Raw genomic sequence first — 17,412 nt, forward strand, 5'->3', positions numbered from 1 at the left:
GAAGGTGAGCAGAGTTTAATTAGGACACATGATTTTCTGTGTCTCTGGCAATAATTACAGTGCTGGTGTCTGGGAAAGGGGCTGCTGGAGGACTGGATGGGGCAGGGGGCTGCCCAGTATCCTCTGACAGCTGTGACTCAGCTCCCCTCTGCTGGGGTCTCAGGCTGTCAGAGGAATTCACTTGCAGCTCTGCCTGTCCCAACAACCCAAAATTCACCCACCCAGTGCTCACCCAGTTCTGCCTCTGGCTGTGGGCAGAGAACCCACCCCAGCACAAGTTGTGTTCTCCTCTCCCTTCCCCAAAGAACTGCCCAGGACCCTCAGGGCCAGGCTCCCTCCTCCTTGCAGGGCTTTGCTCTCTCCCACATCAACGGGACTTAGTTGTGATGCCAAGATAACTCCCAGGGATTTAGGAGCTCATTTCATTTGATCTGGCTTGTTAATTCCCAGTCAAGTGCTGATTAGAGGCCAGGGAGCAGAGCTGGAAATGCATTTGCAGGCTCCTTGATGTGGTCCTGGAGGGGAGCAAAAGCTCCTGCAAAGGAGCTGCACCTTGTGGCATTCGGAAAGGGAAAGTGGGAATGATCTAGCAGACAGATTTGGCCAAAGAGGGGGATTTAATAGGACTCATCATATACAGACAGCAGAGCAAAGGGCTCCTGTGCCCACCAGCCACACCCCCACAGCTGCTCCCCCAGCACAGGGCAGCATTGTGGGTTCCTCATGGGACTCATCCTGTGTGTCCTGGTAAAGAGCCAGGAGCTGCAGGGATTCAAGGGCTTTCCCAGGCTCTCCTCAGGTGACAATCCCAGTCCTGGAGCTGTTTGTGATGGCACAAGAAGGAGCTGCAGTGGGGGCACATCCTTGCTGTTGGGCGAGTGCCAGCTCCAGCATTCGCTGTCATTCTGGGTATGCAGGGGAAGCTCCAGCTGCAGGGCAGGAAGATCCTGCTCTGCTCTGGGAAAGCTCTCAACGTGCAAAAAAGTACTCATTCCTTCAGGATTCACCGTCGGCTGCTAGACCTTGGTGGGACTTGGGAGCTGTCAGTGCTTCGACCACGGAATCCTGTGGCTGTGACCTCCTCCAGGAAGCTGCCAGGAAAGGTTCAGATCAGTGCAATAAGGGTCATGGCACCCTGACACTTGTCCGAGAGGTGTCCAAGGCCAGAGGGGCTGTGACTGTCCCCAGCACAGGCCTCAGGCCCGCTGCCATCACACACCCACGGCTGGGAGCAGCTCCCAAAGCCAGGAATGCTCCCAGCCAGAAGGATGCTGCTGGAGGATGGTTCCTCTGGCAATGAGACACCATGGCCATTCCCAGGCTGACTCATCCCTCAATGTGCTGATCAGGTGATCTCAACAGCAATGCTTAAAAAAACACCCAAAAAGAAAAAGAAATACAAACCAAGATATGCGACAAATCCTACAGAAATGGGATTCCCCAAAACTGGGGCTGGAGCAGCTCTTCCTGCCCAGGTTGTGAATCTTGAGAGGGGTTTGAAAAATAGTAAAACTCTAAAATCTCCTGCAAAACCCTGCAGCAACACCTAGCTCTGAGTCCCATCAGACACAGCTGGGAGGGGGCACAGCCAGGGCACTGCCCACAACAGCAGCAGCTCTGGCACACGCTCTGGCAGCTGGCTCTCCCTCCTCCAGGTTATTTTTAGGCACTACAACCAGGCAGAACTGAGCTCTGGCAGGGAATGACTGGTGTTTTTAGGGTCTTCTGGTTCTGTGCTGTCTGGAGCAGGTTGTGCCTCTGACCAATGACACCTCAGGGTCCCTTGGCATGGCCTCTCCGAGCACATTCCCAGTCTGGAGTGACTGGAGGCAAGAGCCAAACTCCCGCCTGCCCTCCAGGGATGAGCTGCATCACAGCACAAATCCTCCTGCTGAGGCTGCTGTTCCAAGGACCCTGCAGGAACAGGTGAGGACCCAGCACAGGCATCTGCAGGTACCTCCAGAGCTGCTCCACCCAACCAGGGCCTGGAGATGGAAGTCCCAGGAGAGATGAACCTTGCACAGTGAGGAGGGTCCTCAGGGGGAGCCAGTGCTGCCACTGCGGCCGTAACTGGGTAAATGGGTCAGGCCCCATATCCTGGGATTAGTCCCAGCAGGTTCATGCTCAACCTGCCCAGGATGAGTCAGCCCCAGCACCAGATGTTCCTGGAACCCTTTTTATCCGATTATTGATCCTTTGTAACCCCTTCTCCTCCAAACCCTGCGGAATTGCTCTGGAATCCCTAGGAGCAGAGCGGATTCTCCATCCTTTGGGCCACCCCTCTGGGCCCACAGATGTTGGTCCCAGTTCCAGCAGGGAATAAGAACAATGGAACCAGGATTAGGTGCTTACACGGCTGCTTGGCGCATTAACACCCAAATCCCCTTGTTTCTGGTGACATATCTGCCCTAATCCCATGGGAATCAGCAAGGTCATGGATTACGTGAGGGGTTGGGACACACTAAAACCTGGCTTTCCTCCTCACAGATGTGCTGAGATATCCCTGATCCTAGGGATCTGGGATCGTGCTGGAATCGTGGGTAACAGTGGACAGGAGACAGTTTTTATTGTCCTTCCATCCTCAGGGAAACCTTATCCAAGGGAAAATGGATCATTTGGGACAGGGCTGTTTCAGAACAGGCCCTTTGCTGTCCTTCCCAGGCATGACCCAGCCACATCCAGCCCTTCCAAAGCACCCTTTTATTTTCCTTTTTTTCCCCACTTCATTCTTTGAAATGCAAATTTGGATACAGAATCCCGGTTTTCCTGTAAATAATTCAGGGACTGCCCAGCAGCAGAGCCCAAACCAGCCCGAGTGGCTTCTAGCAGCACCAATCCAAGTGGAGCTAATGATGGAGCTGCACATCCTGAGCTTCAGCAGCAACTCAGGATTTTCCCACCATCCCACACTGAGCACTGGGAATCTGGAGAGAATTCCTGCTCTCCTGCCTGGCCAACAGCAAGCTGTGCCGATGGGAAGCAATTCTCACTGTAGCCTCAATTCTTTCCTGTGCCCAAAGTGAGTAATTTGGGTTCAGGAGAAGTTATTTGTATTTATAAACCAGATAATCTCCCACTGGGAATTCCACACTGACAGGGATCTTTGCCCACCTTCAGCAAAGCAGCTGCAGCTTCGTTCAGTGCTAAATTCCCATGTGCTGCTGTGCCTTCCAAAACTCTACGGAAAACTCTCCTAGCCCAGCCTTGAACTCATGGAAACACAAGTTAAACCTCCAGCACAGGGATCTGTCCCTGGGCCACCATGAGCAGAGCTGGGTCTGGAGCACTGACACCCATTTCCATGTGGGGCTCCTACAGGCATCCCAAATTCCTGCCGTGCCAGCAGTCTCACAGGCAGGGTCTGCAGAGAGGTGGATTTTACCTCCTGGTGTTATGTATGGTGGTCCCACCCAGGACGATGCGGACGCCAGGGTTGGAGCGATTCAGGTTGAACACAGCCAGAGCCTCCTCGTAGGTGGCCCCTCCGATGAGGAACACGATAATGTCCTGAGGCCTGGGATAAAGGCACAAATCACAGAATGGTTTGGGCTGAAGGGACCTAAGAGCTCATCTTGTTCACAGCAGGGATACCTTCCACCAGACCAGGTGGATCCAAGCCCTGTCCAACCTGGCCTTGGACACTTTCTGGGATGGAGAAGCCACAAATATTGAGTTTGGATCAGACAAAGCCAAGGATAAATCCTGCACCTTGGAGGCAGTCATGCATGATCCCCAGGGTGCCTCCTCCAGAGCCTCCTTTATCCCTGTGACATGCCGGGCTCAGAGCTGAAAACAGCCCACTGAATCCCCCAAAACCTCTCCTCTCTTGAACTTTCACCCTGGGTAGCCTCCAGCAGCACCACCCCGACCCCTGTGGATCCACACGCCCATGTTTAATGCATGATCTGCTGGGGCTGGGAAATGAGGATCGATTCTGGAGTCAGGCAAGGACATGGTGCTGCCTCGGAGCTCCCAGGCTCAGGGCAGCTCACACTTGTGACTGATCAGGAACTGCCAGGATTTGTGCCTCAGTTCACCTGAGGAAACATTTCCCAGTCAGCAGGAAAATGTGGGATGGTGGAGAGAAGCTAAGAGGAAGAGGGGAAAGGAGGGAAGCACCGTCCTCCATCTCAACACAAACTCAGGTGTGCTGTGCATGTCCTGCTTTCACATGAGCTGCTCCTTCCCTCTCCTGTAACCACCGTCCCAAGCCCTTGCAAGGACCAACACCAGGGATATCTTCCTTGGATCACTGCATGGACAGCATGACCCAGAGCAAAGCTGCTCCTGCCTGGTTGGGACACAGGCACAAGAGGGAGCATGTTGGCCGCTAGATTTCCATGGATCTCCACACCACTTCCTCCCTGCCCAAGGGGATGGAGGAAAGAAAACTCATGAAAAGTGAGTGCAGTCCTTTCCCAATGTGAGCTCTATCACCTCTAATTCCACAGAGCCTGTGTCTCCCCAGAGTCTGGGTTAGGTTTGCATGACCCTCTCCAGCAGGATCCCATTTCCATTGGGAACAGTACTGGCTCAGGCAGGAGAGCTGCAGTTGGACTATTTTTGGCAGTCCCCAAACACCAGATGGCACAGCCATCACAGAGTCAGCTCTGATGAGTGAGGGCTTCATCCTTCACCTGAGCCTCCCAATGGGAATGGCACATCCAGGCCAGCAAGGCAAGCCAGGATGAGACATATCCCAGTCCTGGGAACATTCCTGGGGATACGAGACCTCCACATCCAAGAGATTTCTGTGCCAAGCCCCAGTTCTATCCAGCATCACTCCAACCCCACTGTGGGGACACCAGGGATGTCCCAGTGCCAGGGGCAGCCAGTGTGTCCCAGTGCAGGCTCTGCCCCAAAGGCCCCATGTACCTGTCCCGGAGTGTGTTGGGGCCCAGGTAGGGATACTGGCTGTCCTTGAGCTTTCCCTTGATGAGCTGGTCCAAGGTTTCCTGGAGCAGGGGCTGGTGCTGGGTGTACACATTCTCAATGCCCTGCAGCAGAGGAAAAGCTCTTTAGGAAGTCGCCCAGCAAGGAAGGAGGATCAGTAGAGGCACAGCAGGTACTACCCCTGAATTTGGGATTGAGAAGCTCTCCAGCAGCTCGCTCCTGTTGCTCAGTGGAATCACACCCTGAAACCACTGCCCTCACTGTGAAACCCCAGTCCTAAGCCAGCAGCCCACAGCATTCCTGCCAGCCCTGCAGTTTTCCTTGAGACTGTCTCCCCGTTTCCCCAAGGCAGCTCGGTACCTTCAGGCCTTTGAGGAACTGCTTGGTGATGGCCACGGCATCCTTGGGGCTGAACAGGTCACTGCCTCGGACCCGCTTCCCTCCATACTCCACCACGGCGGACACCAGCTGTGCAGAGAGAGGGCAGGAGCCCTGTCAGCCTGGAAACGGCTCCAGGCTGTGCTGAGGAGTCACTGCAGACACCTCCTGGAGGTGTGAAACAGGGACAAGGAGCCACGGAGAGGATCCCAATGGAACAGCACATGGAGGTGAGGGGACAGAGCAGAAGCACCCCCATGGCCCCCAGCCCACCCCGACCCTCCTGCTTGAGGAGAGGCTTCATCTCCATCGCCTGCAGCAGCGACATCAGCTCCTCCACATGAGGTGACATCATCCCACTCCTCCACCTCCTCCCCAGCTGCTCCTGGCACCGTCGCCTGTTCCCTCCCTGCCAGCTCCTCTCCATCCCCAGCCCTTCACTGCAGCCACTGCCTGTGCTGCAGAAGCTGGGAAAACTGGGGGAGGAAAAGAAGAAAGGAAGCACATCCCAGGCCCATGTATGTGCCACACTCCTCCTCCCAGCAGGCTCCTGCCATCCCTTCGTTATTAAATCCTTCATAACATTACAGAATCAAAGACTAGCCAGGAGTGGAAGGGACCTTTGGAGTCCAACCCCCAACATCACTGATTTAGGAAATGGAAATCGATTCAATTATTTAAAACACCTTTTAAAGCCACACCCACAGGTCCCAGCGGAGCTCAGGGCTCTGTGCAATAATATAGCCCTGGGCTGACCTGGAGCAGGCAGGTTTCACCCTCAAGAGCAGGGATTCCCCCATCCTGTCTATAAATACACTGGGGCTGCCCGCTCCTGCCCCGCCCCGGGGTTACCTTGCGGTACCTGCCCGCTCCTGCCCCGCCTGGGGTTACCTTGCGGTACCTGCCCGCTCCTGCCCCGCCTGGGGTTACCTTGCGGTACCTGTCGGTGCCGCCACGGCTGCGCAGCTCCTCCAGCAGTGCCGGGAGGCCGCTGCTGCCGTGGCGTTCATAGCGCAGTGCGTAGAGCATCACCAGCCGAGCCGCGTCCAGCTCCGACACCCGCGGGCTCTGCAGCAGCCGCCGCACGCTCTGTGGGACACACGGCACATCAGGGACTGCCCCGGTGCCCGCAGCCTGAGGGACACCGAGTCAGACTGCCTTCACCCTGCCACTGTCTTATCAGTCACTTATCAGTCACTTATCAGACTGGTTCCACTGGTGTTGCTGCCCAGCAACAACACTGCCACAGGAGCAATCCAAGAGAATCCAGTTGCGGCATAAACCCCACAGCCCAGCTCCTCAGGTGTTCCACAGGTGGATTTACTGGAGTACAATTTGGGTTTGGATCTTTCCACGGAGATGGGAATTCACAACCCACCTCAGATGGGTCCTGAGCCCCTTGTGGTGCTGCAGGAGGGGGAAGTTGTGCACAGGTACTTTCAGACACCTCCAAGATCTGCCTGGGTCCCTCCAGCTTCAGCAGAGCCACCCCACCGGTTCCACCACTATACCAGCTCCAAAAAACCCCTCAGGCAATCCCTGAAACTCCATTTCCTTTTTGGAAGGTGCAAGGCAGAGGCATCAAGCAAACTTTTGGATGTGAGATGTGGAGGAATAAGCTGCACATTTGGAAGCAAAGGAGGGAAGGAATTAAAGTATGGAAACAGAGATTCCAGTTATAGGGAAGAGCAGGAATCTGTTACCACTCCTGATCTGCTGCTGGATTCACCACCCTGGCCCAGATGTTTGTTGGCATCTATTTGACTGATGCTGACTAGTGACAAAAACACAGCATAAAATCCTGGCTGTGAGGAGGATCAAGAGGAATTTCAAGGTCAGGAATTCACCTGTGAGGGGAAGGTCAGAGCCCCAGGGAGGTTCCTGTGCTGGCAGGACCAGTGGGAAGCAGAGAACAGAACATCCATTGTCCATGGGAGGAGCCGGGATTCCAACCCTCCATTCAGCTCCCAGGGCTCATGCACTGTGTCAGGGTTAATGAGAGCCCAGGGGAGGAAGAACTCAAATGTTCTGGACTGGGGAGCCCAAGGCCACAAGATAGCCAACAATCCCTGAAGTGACATCAAGGGAGAACAATTCCACCCTTATTCCGGGCTCTGGCTGCTGCTTCTTGTGCCCTGGCCTTGCCCCTCCTGCAGCCATTGGGAGCCGCAGCAGGGACAGCCCAAGGCGGGGTGGCTGCAGGGACAAAGATCCCACTGACAGGGGTTTCCATTTACTTCCAAGCATATCTTCCAGTGGCTTCAGCTGCTGGCAATAAAACAGGGCTCTTCAGGCACAGGGCTGGAAGGAAACTGAGGCAGCATTTCTGCTCTAAAACTACAGAAACACTTTCTGTAGAGCAGGACCAAGGCGACCCCAGGAACACCAGGATTCACCTGGCACCAGCTCCGTGCTATGCGTATATTCCATCAAAAATCATGGCTCATGGCACAGGGAGGGAGCAGACTGGGAATATTTGACTTTTAAACTGCAACAACCTGAGCTGAGACAGTGATACAGCATGAGGACCTCAGAGGCTGCTTCCAGAAAACACATTTCTGGCTGCATTCCCAGTTCCATACTCAGCCATGTAAATCCTGCCAGACACCAGCTATGGAAGCCCATCCCTGCACTCACTGGTCCATAGGGAAGCATCAGCTCAGGGGACGGGAGCACATTCCACCTCTGGGGACAGTCCAGGGTTATCTCCTCAGCCCCCACCTGTTATTCAGAGTTACAGAGGTGGGGAAGAAACTGATCTCAAACCTGCTGGAGATGCTTTTCCTCATTTCCCAGTCCTTCTGCCTCCCCAGTGCCATGCAAGGGTCTGTTACATGTTGGGAATCCCCCTCTGCTACCGAAAATCAAGGAATCATTCCTCAGAAGTGGCTGCTCCAACCCTGCTCTGAGCCAGCCCCATCGCAGTGCTGCTGTTGAACACCAGCCCAAACACATCACCACTGACTCTGCCAGACCCTGCTCTGGTCACGGCGCAAGGGGCCACGTTCAGCTGACACAGAGCCTCTCCAGCTTTTCCAGGCCTCTCTGACAAAGAAATCTTGGATCTAAGACCCTTTCCAGTGGTTTTTCTTAAAAAAATTGATAAAGACAATTCCATGGATTCCAGCTCTTCTCCTGCCCAACAAACACAACAGCTCCTGCATAGTATCTGAGGTTGTTTTATCCGGGTTCCTGCCAGAAGACAACTGGCTGAATATAATGAAAGAATGTTGGATTGTGGGATGTAAGGACAGGATTTGCAAAGATGCTTCTCAAGCCAGTTATTAACGATGACTCATTCCCATCTGAGCTGAGCACTGAAGAGCAATTCCACATCCAGTGTCCCTCCCCACAGGGTATCCATACAGAGCTCCCACTTCCTCCCAGCAGCAAATCCTCACTCCCAGGGGAGTGACGGGATGAAACCTACCCCTCCCAATCCAGAGCCAGGATGAGTACCTGGAGGGCACTGGAATGGTCACTCTGGCAGGCCAGCTCCTGCTCCACCTCTGACACCTCCAGCAGGTTCCGCTCCGCCACGAGCCGTGACAGTTCCCCCACCACTGTCACGTGCTTGGACACCGTGCCTGACATCTTCTTGAACTGAGGGTAGTTCTCCACAAAGGCCTGTGATGGGAAACTGAGGCAGTAGGTACTTCCAGGGAAAAGCAGGAGATAGAAGATAGGTGCAGCCAGCCATAAACTGTACAAATTCCCAGGAATCCAAGCCCTGTGCAGGTGTGCAGAGAATCAGACACCTTGATCCCAGGAGCCCACAGGATTTCTCTCATTACCAGGAGATTTCTGGGAGGGATGTACCTTTTATTTACTCTTAACACTTAAGGATGGGACACAGCTGGGGTGGACTTTGTCCATACCTTCATATCTGCAATGGACTCCAGCTTCTGCTGCTCCTTTGGCTTCCTCCTCTGGAAATCCTCCATCAGGTTCTTGATGTTGGTGCCAATCTCAGCGAAGTTCAGGTACATGTTCTGAGTGGAACAAGACGGGAAGCAGAGGGAAACTTACTTGAGAGTCTTGGCCAAGGAAGATCCTTGAGCAGCTGGGAGAAGGTGGCTCCATCCCCCAAAACCTGCAGCAGGGTTTGAAATCAAACTACAAACAGGACATGTTCTCTCATGTCAGATGTCACTGGTGCTGCACACCGATGGTCACAAATGGCACATCCCCACCCTGAAGCTCAAAGTCATCAAGAAGCTCCTTTCCCATGGCAAACTCCCAGATCTGGAAGCAGGTGAAGCCCCCCTGGGACACCTACATTGGCGTAGAACTCATCATTCTCAGCGGACAGGACGACCTCCCGCAGGTCCTTGCTGATCCCTGGCACCCGGGACAGGTCGATGCGGTTGTTGTTGATCCCCAGCAGCTCGTGGACCATGGCCTGGTACGTCCACTGCCAGGGGACAGAGGAAGGCAAAGGGATGACCTTGGTGAGACACAGCACTGGGAAATCAATGGACTTCAGCTGAACCCAGCCAGAGCTGCTCCTGCTACCCCAGGACACACAGCAGAGTCTGGGAGTGCGTCCCTCAAACCAGCCAGGACATTCCAATGAAAATAAACATCACTGATAAATCGTCAGATGGGGACACAGTGCAGAGGGAAACTGCCCCCCTCCAGGGCCATTCCAGAATCACAGAATCATGGGATGGTTTGGGTTGGAAGGGACATTAAACCCATCCTGTTCATGGCAGGGACACCTCCCACCAGATCAGGAATTCCTACAGGTACCTTCAAAAGAGACTGAAGAGGGATGGGGATTAACATTCCTGTTCCAACACCTCTGCTGGCCACCAAATCCCCCAGCTTTCTTCCTGGGCAAGGAGAGGTCCCACAGTTCCACTGCAGAATTCCCTACATGCTCCACTGGCAGGAGAATTTCTGCACATCAGGCATTTCTATTTTTATCCTGAAAAGTCTAATAATAACCCAGAGAGAACAGTGACAGCTGATCACAGCCCTGCCATACCCAACTCTCCATTTACATCCCCAGGAATCTCTTTGAGATAGGAAATCCTGAAACAGCAGATAACGCCCGTGCTGAGCACAGTCCTAAACGCCACAAACCAGGTGTGAGCTGGTCTGACAGCCACACCCCTCTGTAACACAGATGTCACCTCCAGTTCCTGCAGAACCGGTGTTACAGCAGCTCTGGGGCTGCTGATCCCACCCAGGTGCAGGTCCTGATCCCCAGGTTCCAAGGGAACCTCACAGAAATGAAGGGAGACCAACAGATCCTGCCAGGATCTGCAGCACAGCATGGAACAAATAAATTCAACAGCTCCCAGCAAATCCAGCAGCTATCAATAATAGAGGGAGACTCAGCAGGGCAAGGTCACTCGACAGCTGTGTGCTGCCCACACAAACAACCCTTGGGAAAGGCCCTGCAAAGCACTGGGGCTCCAAAAGCCACACAGAAGTGCCAGTGGCCCCATTTTCCAGGGTGCTGCATCCATCAGCCACTGACGCCAACACAAACAACCCCCACTCAGGTCTGGAAAACCTAGCCAGGGGATAAAAGAGGGATTTTGCAGGGATTGAGGGTAGGAAGCAAGTCCTACATCCAACTCATGACCTGCCAGGTGTAGAACTCCAGCTGCTACAGGATTCCCACCCCTGCCCCAGCCTGACACACCTGGGCGTGACTCACCTGGTTCAGGAGTGGGGTGATGGCATCGTCCGACCGGTCCAGAATGAGGAGCAGGGGAGGGACCTCGGTGCGCCGGAAATCAAACAGCTCATACTCCTTTGTGATCACTTGCTGTGGAGAAATGGGAAAAATCCCACTTGAGCAGCTGGAAAAGTCTCCAGTGTGGACTTAGGCACACAGGGAAGGGAGGGTGAGACCCCAACTGTGCTGCTTTGTCTGCACTGCCAGGGAGGAGCTGAAGGCCCCAGGGAACTGGGACACTGCTCCCAGGAATGCTGTGGAACTCCAGCTGCTGCTCTGGAAGCAGAGCAGGACATGACCTGCCCACTGCTGGGCCTCAAAGTAAACGATGGAATTTACAGGAATTGGCTGAAAACAGGTGTTTCCTCCCAGTGGATCCACATGTGAAAAACCAACCAAGGCTGAATTCATCCCAAAGAGACGTGCTGTGGGTTCCTCTCACCTTCACGCACTCAGCCAAGCGCTTCGCTGGCTCCGAGGACAGCTGGTACCGGATCATGGGGCACTTCTTCAGGGACAGCAGCAGAGCAGTGAGCCCCTGGGTTGTTCTGGTGAGCTGAGCTGGGTCCCAGCTGCGGCCCTGGAAGGAAAGGCTGCACCTCACATGGATGCATTGGTCCCAAACTTTCCCACATCCTTGTTTTTAAGTCCTGAAGTCCCACAGGAAAGCACAGCTGCACTGGAGCAGCAGGTACCCAGGGGCTGAACCCAAACTCCCCGGTGTTCATCTCCATGCCAAGGCCTATTCCCCTCGCCTGGCCCCTCCAGCAGCCCCCCATGGCCCCGGTTTATGAGGGCTGTGCATTACCCAATGCAAGGACAACTCGCCATGCTCCTACCCGACAGCAGCCCAGGAGGTTGAGGGAGAAGACGTGCGGGTTCACCGCAATGTAGTCGCCGTAGAACTCCTGGGGAGGGGAGCAGGACAGTCCTGTGTCTCTAACCCTGACCCCAGCCAGAGCCATGTGCCAGCACTGGCCATCCAGCCCCAACCACCTCCTGGACACATTGGCTCAGACTTCCTTCCTCCACCCCAAACCCCTCCAATCCCACTGACAACTCCCCTCCCATTCGTATTACTCCAGTGCCCAGCTCTTCATCAGCACCACAAACATGGAATCATGGAATTACTGACTTTGGAAAAGCCCTTTAAGACCATTAAGTCCAGCTATACCTCCAGCAATGCCAAGGCCATCACTAACCCATGTCCCCAAGTGCCACATCCACATGGATTTGTACTTGGCAGCACCTTGTGAGACACCAAGAATAGCAGCAGCTGTGAAAGCAGATGGCATAGAGAAATGGGGCCTTTTCTTTCTTTTAGCTCTTCATCCCACATTTGTGTCCGTCCCTCATCCCACACAGGCCTGTCACACACCAGCTGGGAACAAGAGCCCTCCTGCTCCCAGTGTCTGGTAGCCTGGGCTTCCCTTTGCTTTTGGGTTTGGATCTACCTAAAACATCCAAACTTCACCTGGACTTCAGCCACGACCTCCTGCTCATCGGCCTCAGCCAAGGCCTTCACATCACTCTTGCTGATGACATTGCTGAAATCTGGGAGGAAACAGGGAAGGGACAGTGGAGACCCTGTGGGATGGCATAGTCTGATCCCCTCCAGAGCAGGAGCAGATCCCACAGAGACCCTCTAGCCCTACACCTGCAGGTGCTGGAATCCTGAGCCACCTCCCAGGGATGCTCTGAACTCATTCCCTGCCCATCTTCCCAGCGCCTGCTCCCGCTGCATCCTGCAGAGCCACAATGACATCTAGAGGCCACTTCACCCAGTTCCTGGGATCCCACTGACTAATTCCTGGGCTGGAGGACTGGACTTCAACCCCAAACCGGCTGGAGTCATTCTGCCTCATTCCCAAACTCATGGAACGTTCTGTGGCACGAGCAGCACGCGTGGGAAGCCCCTGCCTGATACACCCGGCACAGGAAGGCGCCGTGTGATCCGCACCGAGCTGTGGAACCTGCCCTATCCACCCTGGGACACAGAGCCTGCTCCAGATTTATGGACCTCCAGGACCCCTGGGCTCTCCATACTCACAGATGAAGTAGACACTGTACTTGGGCCTTCGCAGCTCCTGCACCAGAAGCTCCACGTTCTCCTGGATGGAAATAGCACCAGGGAGAGCAGAGTTAAAGGATATGGAATCATGGAATTGTTAGGGTTGGAAAAGCCTCTGGGAGGGATCTTGGCCATTCCTCCAGCACTGCCAAGGCCAGCTGCCACATCTACATGGAACTGAACAATTCCAGGGACGGTGGCTCCACCACTGCCCTGTGCTAGGGCTGAACAACCCTTTCCAAGAAGGAAATTTCCTGAATATCCAACCTAAACCTCCCCAGCACGATTTGAGGCTGCTTCCTCCCGCTTGGGTCCGTACCTTGGTGGGCCGCAGGAAGCAGATGGCCTTGAGGTGCTTCATGGGCTCCCTGTTGGGGGAGTCGAGGCGCTCGAAGAGATAAACCTCGCGCTGCAGGATCTCGGACTGGGTGTACACCACGCTCACGGCGCCGGTCTGAGGGCGGCAGAGGGACAGCGCCCGTCACGGCGGCCGCGGGCCCGGCTCCCGGCCCCGCCGCCCTCCGCGCTCCCGGCCCCGCCGCTCACCGTCTCCCGGTCCATCAGCAGCACCTTCATGCCGGGGCCACTGTCCTCGATCATCTTGGACACGTACTGCCGGACCGCCAGCACCGCGTTCATCTTGGCGGGGATGCTCCTCCAGCGGGCTGTCCCGGCCCCGCCTCGGGCCCGCCCGGGCCCGGCGCCTGCTGGGAGCTGTAGTCCGGCAGCGGGAGCGCTCCGGGGCCCTGCCCGGCCTTCCCCGCCCCGGCACTGCGAGGGGCCAGGGGCGGCGGAGTGCTTGGAGACTGAGCCCAACCGGACTCATCCCAGACATGCTTAGACCCACTCAAACCTACCTTAAAATAACACAAACACACCCCAACCTATGCTAAATCCACCCTGAAACCCAAATCCACCCGAACCCACCTAAGCCCACCCCGAACACACACAAACCCCCTCCAAATCTACCCAAACCCACTCCAAAACCCCAAGCATCCCCAGATCCACCCAGGCCAAGCCCCCAGGAAGGCCCGGCACACCCGAGGGTCCCCTGGGGTCCCCAGGGACAAAGGACGTGACCCGGTTTCACTGAACACGGAGCGAGCTGCTCGCTGGACCCTCCGGGACCCGCCTGGCCCCGCTAATCGCCGGGGGCCGGGATTAGATGCTATTCCCGGCGGGACAGAGCTGCTGCCAAAGCCCTATTTATAGTAGGGGATAACAATTAATTCATGATTATGGCCTGCCTTTCACTTCCAATTAAGCGGTTCCCCTCTTCTTCTCAGTGACGTACGCCTTTGTCATCTTTAATCCTTCAATTTCCTGCCGAGATTCTACTTTTCACTTCCAAACTTCGGGTCTTCTTTCCTGGAGGCTGCGGAGTTTTGCTCATGTGCAGATCTTCATACAAACCCCAAAGATTTGAGTGGTTTAAATAGGGATTTACCTAGGAAAATACAATTCCAATATTTTCTTTTTTACTTTATTTTTTTCATTTCTTGCCTGATTTTGTTTCTCGTATCCAAACTGATGCCTTAAGGAGTGTGTGGGTGCTCCTGGCCAGAGGATACAGGATAATGGCAAATGGAAAAAAAATTCGGGATTTAATTGCATTTGATTGTTTTCTGGCCTTACTGTCAAATGATTAAGTGACTGTAAAGTGCTGGTTTAGTTATTGTCCAGTTTCCTTGGAAATGCTTTTGCATTTTACTTGTGAACTAACCAAACCCAGGGTGTCATCTCCTCTTTAAATCCATTTTTGCCCTTGTCCTTAGGGAAGACAACCCCATTCTTGTGCCATTTTAATGAAATGAATCACAAATCAAATCTCTGAGGCTTTTTAGTGGGATGTTTATCCCTGGCTTGCAGGTAGAACATTTTAAACAACTTTTATTCTGCAGAAATTTTATACTTTTCATTCCCCACAGGATGATTGAGGGGGTAGGAGAACAGTTCCATGTCCCAGGAGTGGTTGGAATCATGGAATTGTCTCAGCTGGAAAAAGACCTCTGCATTTGCTATTTTTAATTTAAACCTTCCTTAAGAATTTATTCAAGTATAATTTCTGTAAATAACCCTGATCTAACCTCACCAATAACTGCCCTGGGCCTGTCACCACTGGCCCAGCACGAGGACAGATGCTGGTCCCTAAGTTGAGGCAATAGGATTGTCCGGGATTATGCCACAGCTATTTTAAGGGATCGAATTTGGTGTCCATTATTTGAAAAGCAATGGATTCTCCACTCCTGATTCCAAGGAGAAATGGCCACAGCAGCCTGTGCTTCCTGAGCACCTCCTGGGTGACTTGGGAACACCCCTCCCTTCCCCTGCTCTTCCACACTAGGCCAGCACTTGTGTCCCACGCATCTCCTCAGGAAAACACTCCATGAAAAGAGGCTCTTGATGGTAAAATAAGGCCAGGATGAGTTCCCAGCTTTGGAGATCAGGAATCACAAGGGGCTTTACCTCACCTTGTTATTGTTTTACAAAGCAGTTGTAAAAGTACAGAGTACTTTTAAAGTACTTTTTAAAGTAGAAGTGAGAGGGGGAGAAAAAACCAAATGAACATTGAAAGGCCCAACTGGATCTTTAGGAAGCAGCATCCCTGTGCCAGTTATGTTCATTGGCTGCTCCAGAGGGCTTTGGGGGAAAGTCAAGTGGAGTTTAAGGCAGGAAAACCTCTTTCCCAACCTGCTACCAAGGCCCTTGAATGTCACCTTCACCAATCGCTCCTGAGCCAGGGGTGGATCCCAAGTTAAGCTGCAGGGATCTTGTGTCCCCAACCTCTGCATTCTGTCCTTGGATGCTGCCTTCACTAGTGAAATGAGTTCCATGCAAAATCCTGGCCTCCCTCCTCCAGTGCCATCTGCTCCTCCATCCTTATCCCCTCTCTCCACCCCTGATCCTCTTTACGGCCTCTCCTAACTGATCCAAATGTCCCCCAGCATATCTGGCTGAATCACCGTGCTCGGGGAGACCAGGTTCATGTCCCTCCATCCCTGTGGTGTCCTGTCTGGGGCAGTTGTCCTCACTGCCTTGCCCTGTGTGTGGCTCTGGAGGGACCAGCAGCACCAGCAGCACCAAGGGCCCCCCTGGTTCCTCAGTGGTAAATTCACAACAAAACCCTTTTGCTCAATCTGGGAATGGTTCTAACTGGAGCTGTCAGAAATGAGATGGGATTCTATGTCTGTTTAACACTGTGCTGACCTCTCACCATGGCTCCAGCAGGAGCAGGATGGGATTAGGGTGAGATGGAATGGGCAGGGATCACTCTGGAGCATGTGGAGCACTCTGGAGAACAGGGAACACTCCAGAGCACAGGGACGCTCTGGCCCCTTGCTGTCCACCAGGGACATTGGGCAGGATCCACTGTGTGGACAAACAGTGCAGCCAGCAGGGACAAACCCTGTGCCTGTCCTTTCTGTGCTGAACATTTCCCTGCCCAGACACACAAACAATCCTTTTGTGCAGGACGCAAACAAGGGCAGGTTCCTGGCAGGACACAAAGAATGGATTCAACATCGGGATCAGCTGAGCTGTGCGCATGACGTGGCCTGTTTGCCACCAGCCCCGGCAGCCCCTGGCGCCCACTGGCCCAGGCCCTGGCCCACCTGTGTTTTCCTAAGAGAAAACCTGGAGGTTTTCTCCAGGAAGGAAGAAGAAGGCTGAGTGGGAGGTGGACCAGGGGGAAAATACACCAGCAATGGCTTCATGGGAGCTAGGCCAGCACTTCTTGGCACATCCTGACACAGCTGGTGGCGTAACTAGCCCCCTGCTCTGGCCACCAGATGCCCCGGTCTGGCACAGGGCTGGGACACGTTGTTATGCCCCGCTGCCGTGGGCACCCACAGCCCAGGGAATGCCAGCCCTCAGCACAGGGAATGTGGGGCACTTGGGCCATCCCACCAGCTCTGCAGCTGCTGCCCCACTCAGCATTGCTCCCGTGCCGTGGGCGAGGAACAGGAAGCTTTCCACGGTAGGGAAAGCGATGTCTAGGCACAATCAGGCTCAGGGAGCAGGTGGTGCCCCTCACCCTCCGGGGCTGGTGTTTCAGCCCCACGCAAGGGGCACAGACGCCACTCAAGGGGCTACCACTCCCAGTCTCAGGCCTCACAGTGGGAGGGATTGCAGACCCTTTAAATGGGCTCTCAGGCCCCATCAAAGGCGTTACTGACCCCATACAGGGGTTACTGACCCCATACAGGGGTTTCAAGCCCCTCAGCTGGGTCTCAGGCTCCTCACGGGGGTCTCGGGCCCCTCACGGGGTCTCGGTTACGCCGCCAGGGGGCGCTCTGCTCCCCAGTGCCGTGCGCGCGCGGTGGCGCCCCCGGTGGGCGGGGCCGGGCCTGGCCCTGCGCCGCCATTGGCCCCTCCCGGC

The 17,412-nt window shown here is 54.6% G+C and overlaps 1 protein-coding gene across 2 annotated transcripts; it reads right to left on the bottom strand.

Annotated features, from left to right (window-relative positions):
- Positions 1-598: 598 nt before the first annotated feature.
- Positions 599-17,391, bottom strand: VPS45 (vacuolar protein sorting 45 homolog). Of its 2 annotated transcripts, XM_086866112.1 has the most exons (17): positions 17,230-17,391; positions 14,282-14,481; positions 13,581-13,805; positions 13,354-13,488; positions 13,014-13,074; positions 12,438-12,517; positions 11,803-11,871; positions 11,406-11,543; positions 10,943-11,053; positions 9,551-9,685; positions 9,150-9,263; positions 8,731-8,898; positions 6,202-6,360; positions 5,254-5,361; positions 4,876-4,997; positions 3,383-3,514; positions 599-1,091 (listed from the first exon to the last, which is right to left on the bottom strand). In XM_086866112.1, the coding sequence occupies exons 3-17, from the start codon at positions 13,671-13,673 to the stop codon at positions 1,004-1,006; spliced, it is 1,713 nt and encodes a 570-aa protein (XP_086722238.1). In that variant the 5' UTR covers positions 13,674-13,805; positions 14,282-14,481; positions 17,230-17,391; the 3' UTR covers positions 599-1,003. The 2 variants fall into 2 exon arrangements, with proteins under 2 accessions (XP_086722238.1, XP_086722237.1); XM_086866111.1 differs by lacking the exons at positions 14,282-14,481; positions 17,230-17,391 and having other exon boundaries at positions 6,124-6,360; positions 13,581-13,775.
- Positions 17,392-17,412: the final 21 nt, after the last annotated feature.

Source organism: Cyanistes caeruleus, chromosome 30, assembly GCF_971803275.1.
Source record: "Cyanistes caeruleus chromosome 30, bCyaCae1.hap1.1, whole genome shotgun sequence".
In the NCBI taxonomy this organism is placed as follows: Eukaryota; Metazoa; Chordata; class Aves; order Passeriformes; family Paridae; genus Cyanistes; species Cyanistes caeruleus.

Excerpts from the sequence above, each read along its gene's own strand:
- VPS45 (XM_086866111.1), bottom strand. The coding sequence starts at position 13,673 with ATGAACGCGGTGCTGGCGGTCCGGCAGTACGTGTCCAAGATGATCGAG. Across the intron at positions 11,054-11,405 it reads GCTTGGCTGAGTGCGTGAAG|CAAGTGATCACAAAGGAGTA; the intron begins GTGAGAGGAACC and ends ATTTCTCCACAG. Across the intron at positions 9,264-9,550 it reads ATGATGAGTTCTACGCCAAT|AACATGTACCTGAACTTCGC; the intron begins GTAGGTGTCCCA and ends TGTTCCACTCAG.